Genomic DNA, 9505 nt, shown 5'->3' on the forward strand with positions numbered 1-9505 from the left:
AACTGTTCACTAACATAATAAATCAAGTGAGAAGTCGGGTCATAAGACTCTACTTTGCAGCCCATGGAGCTGGCCCCTGCTGGCCAAAAGTAAGAATGCTGGTTTAATACACTTCTGTGTAGTTATGTATTGTCAGTGGTTGAATACAGGGACACTGCAGAATCAGGTGATCATTCTCTGTGTAGCTGTAACTTTCACTCCACCATGCAGAGCAGTTGCTCTGTGCCTCCCCTAAGAGGCCACCATCCGGTTTGGGAACCACTGATGTAGAAAATGTTTTGAGCAATGTTACCTAAGGCCCATCCAAGACATTAGCTTTAACTCCCCCTCCTCAGATATGAAGCTAGGCAGGAATGTGGCTCGAACCTTCCTGGATTACTACAAACTCAACAACCTCATCAAGGACAACAGACCAATTCACATTCAAAGGTAAAGCAGTATGGTATTATGAATAAATGAATGTGAAATTAAATCAGTTGTCCAAATAATATTTTCATGTTGTTTATACTCAAGTGAACCTACTTTTGTTTTGCAATTTCCTGAACTGTATCGTACCATCTCAGTCATTCATATTAATATGTTTTTGTCTGCAGTTCTGAGTTGAAATCCCACACAGGCGACAGTAATGGAAAGGGCAATGGTGTTGGCAGAGACACAGCAGACAGAGAGAGGGAGAAGAGCCAGGGTGTCAGGCACTAGACAGACGGACGCAGACTGAGCATGTATAAAATGCGGAGCACCGTAGCAGGAGGATCCTTCACACTTCATTGCCTTTAGAAGCTCCACATCTCCCTGGCTATAAAGACTTATTTTCACAGATTTGTAACAGTGGGATGACTGGTACTTGCAGGACTAAAATCAGAACAAGTTCCCTCCTGGGTTATTTGATTCTAAACTATAAAATGTGAACTACTGAATGCCAAGGGAAGACAGACTGGTTACGCACCTAAATTCCATCTGAGGCCTTCATTGAGCAGCTCCTTTTTTTTTTATGTTGTTCATATATTGAATAAATGCATGCTTCCCATCTGTTACTGACTTGTTTTATGACTTTTTTTGGATGGTGTTATTATCTCTGTTGGTATTATAATTAGCTATTAAATACTTAATCACTCAATCACGCCTGTTTGCTCTCTTATTGCAAGACAGAGAACATTAATGATTGCTTTCAAACAAATGAGAGTAGCCTATATAAAGAACATCTTTATAGTCTCTTACTGTTTGTGCATTGTTTACATCTTTATGGCCATGTAGGCTTTAGCCCTATTTATGCATGCACTGTTTATTTATTATTTAACCGCAGATTTAAGGGTTCTTTCATATTTTTGTATGAGCTCAAATGGCCTCTGATTTGCCACTTCTTGGTCACATGACTGCACATCCGCTCTGTGACTGTTGCTGTTTGGCAGCCATGACAACGAAAGTTGGATGAATGGCCTCACTGAAGAAGACGCTTTCCTCCTCCAAAGTGCACCGAAAGTCTCTGAAATGTACCGTATACTTGGACATTCAGACAGTAAGTGCGCTCCTTTGTTACCACAGGGAGAGACGACCCGGTGCTGTGGCTTTTAGACATAACAGAGTTTACATCCTGTTCCCTTTACCGACCGCACTTAGCTCAGCGCTAACGGCTCACTATCTGCTGTAACTTGTGTTGACAGTGAGTTAAAGTTAGTCAGGTTAACTTAGGTTATCCTGATAATGTAGATAGAGCTAATTGACCTACTGAGCTTACTAGAAGTGCCTTTTCCTGAATTAATATAATATAACATGCTTTAACTGCAAATGCAAGGTTTTCCTGGCTTTTCACATAATATTCTGTAATTATACACATATTTAACTGTGTTATTGTTTTAATTGTTTGTTGTAGCTTATGGTTTGTATTCTTCGCACAGTCACGTCACATAATAGCTTTTTTGCTTTCTTACTCCAGCCATTAACTCATAAAGATTGAACATGGTGATATATAGCTAAATATTGAGCGAAGATTTTTCCCAGTAGCCACTTTTACCTGAAATAGGGTAAACACAGGTGTTAGGGATGATACTACAGGTAGTTAAGGCTCAGTTCCATTTAGTGTTTCCAGTGTGCCACCAACCCTGACTCTGTTTGACCTAAATGGAACAGAGCCTCAGTGAGTATCATTGGTAAGGCCTGTGTTTACCCCACTATTCATATGTCAGTGGCGTCTGTGAGCTGATTTAGTCTCATTTCCACTTGTTATATTGAAGTAACTGATCTTAATTAGGTTTTCAGGTTTAATAAAAATATAATTGTACAATATAGTTTATTATTAATGTGTTTTTTTGTCATAAGATGGCAAGAAATCTGGTCACCATTGCTCTGTTTGTGTGCAGGTCACATGTCCAGGAGTTCTCCTGTATAAAAAGAACAAGATCTACCTCAGTGTGTGTATCATGGGGCAGTACAGGAAGACTCCCTGTGTGCCGCCTGTGTTCCCTTTACTCTTCCACCACAAAATGGTGTTCGTCAAGGTGAGAATAGCAACTGTGTATCACAGGAATAAGAGCTGCCTCCATTACTTAGGCACAAGATGTAGAATTGCCATCGGTCTGCTGTAATTGTTTGCTGTACATTTCTGAGAGATGGTGGGAGGACTACTGGCATATTTTAATATCAAAGAAGGGATGCATATTACATGTGCTCGTGTTACATCCGTTGTCCTTTTATCTGTAAAAGACTAACGCTCATGAAATCTCCATCCTAGCAGTGGTTTGCTATTTGAATTCTTATGCGTCCTCTTCTTGCACACCCTACACACTGCAGGCTTATGTTTTTAAGTCTGAAGATACACATTTGGATATGAACATTACAGCCTCAGTTTGCTGATAAAAGAGCCCTTCTTTTCTCTGGGGGTAGTTAGATACCGGGCTGCCTGTCTCATCTTGTTATAAGTATTGATTTGCTTTGTCTGTCTGTTTTACCAGACTTTCCCCGGCGTTGTTGACCCTGCTGATGTAGCTGACCTCCTCGAAGGTAAGCGGCCGTCTGGGATTTGCTTCCTCATCTTTTAGTCCTGAATCCTCTGCTATGCAAGCTTATAGGCTATTAGCTGTGATACTGATCATTAGCTCACAGTCTATTTGTGCTTTCCTTCCTCTTAGCTGACACAACATCTTTTGAGCTGATTCAGTTGGTGCCTCCAGGTATGCTTTCTGACGATGCCATATGGGCATGTTAATTCCCAACTGTATCTAGTCATTACGCTGCAAAAACAGGATCTCTAGCTTGGATTGTGTGTACGTGTGTGTTCCTGTTTACTGCCCGTCTGTGTATGGTTTGTAGAGGGTGAGATCCTAGCCACGATGGAGGAAAGCAGCAGAGATTTCCTGTACCCTGGACCCAGACTGAGCTCCAGAGAAGGAGCTGCGGAGAGAGAGATACTGCTGAAGAGAGCCTCCTCTTTTCCTGTAGGTTGTTTTCCATGTATTCCCTTTATTTATTTCTTAATCATCCTTCTAACAGCTGCGCCCGTATTTACCAAACTTCTGTGAATTACACTCAAGAATGCTCTAGAGCCAACTTAGGAATAAAGTTATTTGCTGAGTTTGCGCAATAACACATTTATCAAGAGACTTACTCCTACTTACAGCATAGTGTAAAAGTAACTTTTAAAAGCAGCATTTAAGTGATCACGTGATTGATCACATGTCTGCTCGGAGAAGAAATAGCCAATCAGAAGTACATTTGGGTACTTCATGAGTACTGTTATGAGTACCATTACAATATTATTTATTATCTTTAATTATCTTTACATGTTCCTCACATTCTGACTGTAATAAATGTTTCTTATGTTGTTGTTAAAGTTGCTTAAAATGATTACAAACGGCTGACATCGCTCCTCCTCCGTCTACCTGTTCAACTAACGAGAGAACGCTGCCGTAAAGTGGTATCGTAATTAGTTTTATGATTACAATTACATACATAAGGATATCAGTGCATCCCTAATATATATGACTCTACTCTGGAGTTCTGGAGTATTTGCAAGTTTCACTAAAGTCCAAAATGCTACTTTTACTGGTTTCATAGATGTGTGTCACACATATTTCTTCCTCGCAAAAGTACCTGAGCTACTGCACACTGTGGAATCCGTTAAAGGGAGGATGTTGGAAGTTGACGAGTTAAAATGTGTCACAGCGACCCCACATCGTGCTCACCATGTGATCCAGCTTGATTGGCACAAATATTACACGTGTCATTCATAGACTGGAGAAGATTGTTGCTTTCTCTGAGTGAGTCTCTTCCTAATCTCTGCGGCTCATGTGTCTGTGCACATGACAGGCAGGTACACTACCAAGATAACCAATTCAAAAGCACCGTCTTGTCTTCGACAAAGTGAAGTAATTTCTACAGAAAAGATAGCATTTTGCCTTATAGAGCTGTCGGCTGTCTTTGACAGAAAAACTAAACGGAGAACTTCCTCTCTTTTGGTCATGTTTTCTTTTTCCTCCTCCTCTTATATCATCACTTTCTCTCCCTACCTCCGCCTCCCTCCATTCCTTCATCTCTCAGTGGCTGCAGGTTGCTTTTCTATCCTCCCCATGTCCTCTGAGGCACTAACTGGCATATTGAAATGTCTTTAAACACCATTCCCCCCTCATCGTTGCTTTTATGTGTTTGTGTTTGAGGCCTACATAGCAATTTAGATGTCTCTCTCCAAATGCCATATTATTTAAACATCACTGGAGCCTTTTTCTTTTCTGCAATTTGTTTTTCTCAAGCCAAGCGTAGATTGAAGATTTGCGGTTGTAAATTGGTGTTCCAAGCAGTGTTGTTATCTGTCCTTTTGTCTTCATCTCCCTGTTAAAGGTGTTGTGTTTGTTCCTATTGTCCCTCTCCCTCTAGGGAATCTCCCCCAAAGTCGAGTTTCGCACGACATCAGTCATAGAAGAAAGTGATGGGAGAGACAGCTGGCCTGCCTCACCTGTAAGTGTTTCCTTTTACTACATCTCAAAGGTCTGTACATAACCACACAAACTCTATGTCCAGTTTTTCACATGTTTATTTGTACCTTTGTCTGCTTTTGGTTTATCTGCTTTATGTCTCTTGTTGATCTATAAAGCACTTTAGAAGCAACCTGTTCTTTATACTTACGTTTTGTTGTGTGTTCATGGTCTTTCAGAACAGCTTTTTAACTGTTCAGATCCATCAAATTGCCACTCATAAGTCAAGTAAACATTGTATTTATCCGCCAATGTCTGGAATTTGAACACATCACATCACAGCTACAAACTCAGTGTTACTGAGTGTTGACCAAAGCTAGAACAGTGAACAGTTCATCTCTAGAGGGCTGTAATGAGTGGTATCAAGCTCGCCATCAGATTCGTCTGTTTCCACCATACATACCAACCTTCTATTGTTGCCATGGCTACTGCATCTATCTATCTATACTGGCAGTGTTTCAAGGGTATCTGCTCTCTCCTTGTGAATGTAATTACGGGGAAGTAGATCTGTGATGCTGATAGCGAGGCTTCTCTCACATCTCCAACTAACTGGGAGTTTGCACAGTTTTTGTCACAGAACCAGTCAGTCCATTTTTTTTTAATGTTAACTATTCAAGATGAGAGTCACTTGTATCTCTGGTTGTCACTGTCTCCGTGTGGATTTTAAAGGGTAACTTTGCTCAGCTGCATAAAATCACATCTTACTTTTTCTTACTCCGCTCACTGTCTTTCTTGTATGGGCAAAGTTTTGTTTTTGACTTGTTCCCATCCACTGTTGCAGTTTTCCGTGTAGAGCAGAAACAGTCCGTTGACTAATCAATGAGTCAATCGAAGGAGAAAAAAAACAACCAACTGTTTTGACAAATGAATGATTGTTTTTCCTTTTAGTAGCAAAACATTCTCTTGTTCTAGCTTCTCAGTTATGAGGTTTTGCTGTTTTTATTTTTATCGTTTTAAGTTTTTGAAAAAGCCGTTTGGTGACATCACCTTGGGCTTTAACTTGCGGTGGTGGTTCGCTTGTTTTTTGTTCTTTTTCAAATGAATCGAAAAAGTAACTGGCAGATTAATTGATAATGATAATAATCCTTAGTTGCAGCCCTATTAAAGTTGAATCTCCTCCTTCATGGTCTTTTATGAATGTGTGTGTGAGGCGAATGCGAAGGATACTGGATGGTAAAATAATTCTCCGATTATAGACTGAAAAGGAGTTATTTAAAAAAGTTCCACTGAGAATGAAAATCTTTCACTAACAGTCGTGTTTGTAACATATGATCCATCACACAGCGGTTGGCATGTTGTGCCAAAAACACTACCGTGCATTTCCCAGGTGCAGTAACCTAAGCTAAGCTATTTGTTTAAATGGGATGTCATTGACAGCGAAGCAGATTGTCAGAGTGTTCTCCTGGCCCCTCGGGGGGATGTCTGGATCAGAGCACCGCTGTGGCTGTCAGACAGTAGAATTTCTCCATTTTCTCTCTCCTAATGGCTCCTCAGCATAGGCATTTCCCTGACTGCCTGCCCGCCCAGCTGACAAACCATGTCCTCCTTTTAATAGAGATTTAGAGTGATAGCAACACAAAACCTTTTAAACTGTAGTGTGAATATACAGTTATTTTTGACCAACGTCTAACTCTCGCTTTGTAGATTTTCTGGTGCTCTTATCTTTTGTTTGTTAATTGTTGTCCTTCTCAAGTAAATACCGTATTTTATCCAAAAGGAATAATGCTTGCGAGAATTGTAATTGTAATAAATTACCATGAAAGCAAACATTCAGGATCCCCAGAGGATGAGTACTAATTACTTTGGTGATCTTATAAACCTTACTGAATGGGTTGGTACAATATGTATTTATTTTAATGAAATGTAAACAACTATTAGATGAATTACCATTACATTTCTTAGATTAATTTCCCCTTCAGAAAGAAGTATAGTCACTTTAACTCATCTAGCACCATCTTGTGGTCCACAAAAATGTTTTTTGTCAGATACTTTATGACCAAATACTTGCAAAACTAATCATATTCCCATCAGCATTGGGTATACTGTGTGTTTAGTGCTAATTAGTAAATGTTATGTGTCATTGTGAGCATGCTAGCTGCTGTGCACGTACCAAGCTTTGTCGAACAGTCTCTTTTACACACAATACCAACAGTGCAAATAGCAACTAATCACATCAGACGAGCCTTCACCACTCAGCTGGTGACCGGAAAACTGACTGACTGTCAGTGGTCGTCCAGCGAAGAACAGAGCTGGAAGAAGTCAGAGATGGTGGTAAACGTGTGGGGGGAGAGCATACTTCCATTAAATCAGACCAATCTCAAATGGCAACCTCGATGAGGATTTATTCATCATTTAGTTTCTCTTAAAAATAGTTTTAATGTTGTGTGATTTCCCTTATTAGCATTTAGATTATCTTTGTTTTACAGCCAGGTAATGCCTCTTTATCATATTAGACGGGAGATGGCCATCAAATGCAATTAACATTTTATCTTAACGTATTTATCCCCGGTTGGCATTACCCGCAGGAAGTGGGATATTGCATCGGAGAATGATGTTAGTGGCCATTAGAGTTATTGAAGTAATTCTGCAGAGGTTGTCTCCATGGCAGTGCTGACTGCGAGAGCCGTTGTTGTTGTAACACTTAAGCTGAATGATTTAGCTAATGGTTTAATGGTTTTGTCCAGGGAGAGCAAGTCTGTGTCGAGAGTGAGAGCAGCTGCCTTAATGGCTAAAATGGCTGACGCTTGTGTGAAGGAACAACATTGTGGTCTGCAGAGAAATGTAAACTGCTGAGACAAATGTTATGCGTCCCCTCAAAATGGAGACCTGTGAGGGTAGCTTGACATGTTTGAACACATCAACATTTCTCTCTCTCTCTCTCTGTCATATTCTGTCCCTGCACCCCCAGACTTGCCATCTTTCTCCAGTGAAGCCATCTTTAACACCCTCCAGACAGAGTTTGGCAAACACGTCTTCACCATCCAGCGAGCACTTTTCCAAAACAGATGATGCAAACTGTGTCTCTTCGAAAGGTGGGAAGGAAAAGCTAAATGTTGCTAGAATTAAAAAGTCTGCTCCGTCCTCAACATCCAGACGCTCCCCTTCTCCATCCCCATCTGGCCGCAGTAAACACACTTCTTCCAGAGTCTCTGTAAACTCCAGCTACCAACAGCCCACAGTTTCCTCAGTGACACGAGCCATGTCCCCTTACACCCATCGCAAGATGTGCCAGCTTTCAGAGGACGCTCGGCAGAGGCTCCGCCATCTCCAGTTGGGGCCTCACCACTTCAGGAAGGAGAGCGAGAGCCAGCCTCCCTTTTTGGTCGGTAACCTATATTCCTCCAAACTGAAGGCTGTTTGCAAAAAAATATGATGGTTGGTTTAATGCCAATAATACACGTGTTCAGTGGACAGGGGTTATAATATTAATGGAATCCTGAATTGATGTAGTTCAAACCTCAGCGGGAGCTTCCCAAAATTTAACATAATCTAGTGGGCAGATTAAGTGGTGGGCATAATAACAGAGCAGTGTTAATCTTTTTACCTGAGCCGTTAATGGATTTTGACGTCATGAAAATGTTTCACTATGTGCGCATGTAATGTGGCCTATTATCCTCACTGAGGGCCTTGAGTGTGCTTTAATAGCACACGTCCTGGATTTAGGCTGGTACAGTTATTTGTTAACGCTTTAATTATGGCTGTATCACTGCTACAAGAAATTTGCATATAAAAGGAAGTGATTTTTCTGATCACAAAGCCTTGGGGAATCCAGTTGATGGACAAGAACAACAAGCCTCTATTTTCTGTCCCCCTCCCCTTCCCTCTGCTCCCCACTGTATTCCTGCTTCTTCATTTACATCGAGTCCAATCCTGAGGTATGAATATCAAAATCCACTAGCATGCTGTTATTAAAAGATGTGATTAGGTACAGAGTTGTTTGTTTTTGTCACACACATGAATGGAATTTACTTGAATACAACAGGCGTTTTATTAAAGAGAGGAGCATGTTTTTTCCTGCTCTGGTTTTCCTGGGGGAATCTTCTGTCTACAATTAACCCTAGTAATTGAGAGTCAAGCTGCAATTAACAAATAGATAGCTAATGAAGTAGCTTAGCCCCATGGTGAATGCATTATCAGTGCATGTTTCAGAGCTTCAACTCCTTGTTTGTTTGTGTTGAGAAGCATTTTCCTACAGAAGACACAACCTGCGTTCTTTGAGATTGGTGGTGGTTTTGTAAAAAATATTGTCATTGTTTCCTTCGAGCTTTATTGTGATGTTCTTGGTGAAATGATTTGGGGTTAAGATGACAGACCAAAAGTAGTTTTTTTTTTCCCTTTATTTGTTACAAACTAAAGAAATGACAAGAAATTAGTGAATGTGAATAATGAAATATGTTAAATTAATTTACGCAATGTCGCATTTCTTATTTGAAATTGGTTGATTGTGTGATTGATTACTATATCAGCACACTGTTTAAAAGTGAAAAATACTCCTTGCTGAGGGCCAAAACCACCTGACTGTGCATATATATATATATATA

The 9505-nt window shown here is 40.4% G+C and overlaps 2 protein-coding genes across 2 annotated transcripts in view; both read left to right on the top strand.

Annotated features, from left to right (window-relative positions):
* Nucleotides 1-1053, top strand: part of LOC118322069 (cytosolic carboxypeptidase 6-like) — a 30002-nt gene extending 28949 nt beyond the window's left edge. The window contains exons 7-8 of the mRNA XM_035653652.1: nucleotides 336-429; nucleotides 594-1053. Of these exons, the coding sequence (XP_035509545.1) occupies nucleotides 336-429; nucleotides 594-699 (200 nt within the window). The 3' untranslated portion in view covers nucleotides 700-1053. The remainder of the gene's footprint in view (nucleotides 1-335; nucleotides 430-593) is intronic.
* Nucleotides 1054-1394: 341 nt separating this feature from the next.
* Nucleotides 1395-9505, top strand: part of spata6 (spermatogenesis associated 6) — a 13580-nt gene continuing 5469 nt past the window's right edge. Inside the window, 7 exon segments of the mRNA XM_035652902.1 lie at nucleotides 1395-1516; nucleotides 2358-2495; nucleotides 2949-2997; nucleotides 3126-3167; nucleotides 3307-3431; nucleotides 4867-4947; nucleotides 7873-8286. Of these exon segments, the coding sequence (XP_035508795.1) occupies nucleotides 1433-1516; nucleotides 2358-2495; nucleotides 2949-2997; nucleotides 3126-3167; nucleotides 3307-3431; nucleotides 4867-4947; nucleotides 7873-8286 (933 nt within the window). The 5' untranslated portion in view covers nucleotides 1395-1432.

Source organism: Morone saxatilis, unplaced genomic scaffold, assembly GCF_004916995.1.
Source record: "Morone saxatilis isolate NCDOM2014 unplaced genomic scaffold, NCSU_SB_2.0 Contig12, whole genome shotgun sequence".
NCBI classification, from domain to species: Eukaryota; Metazoa; Chordata; class Actinopteri; family Moronidae; genus Morone; species Morone saxatilis.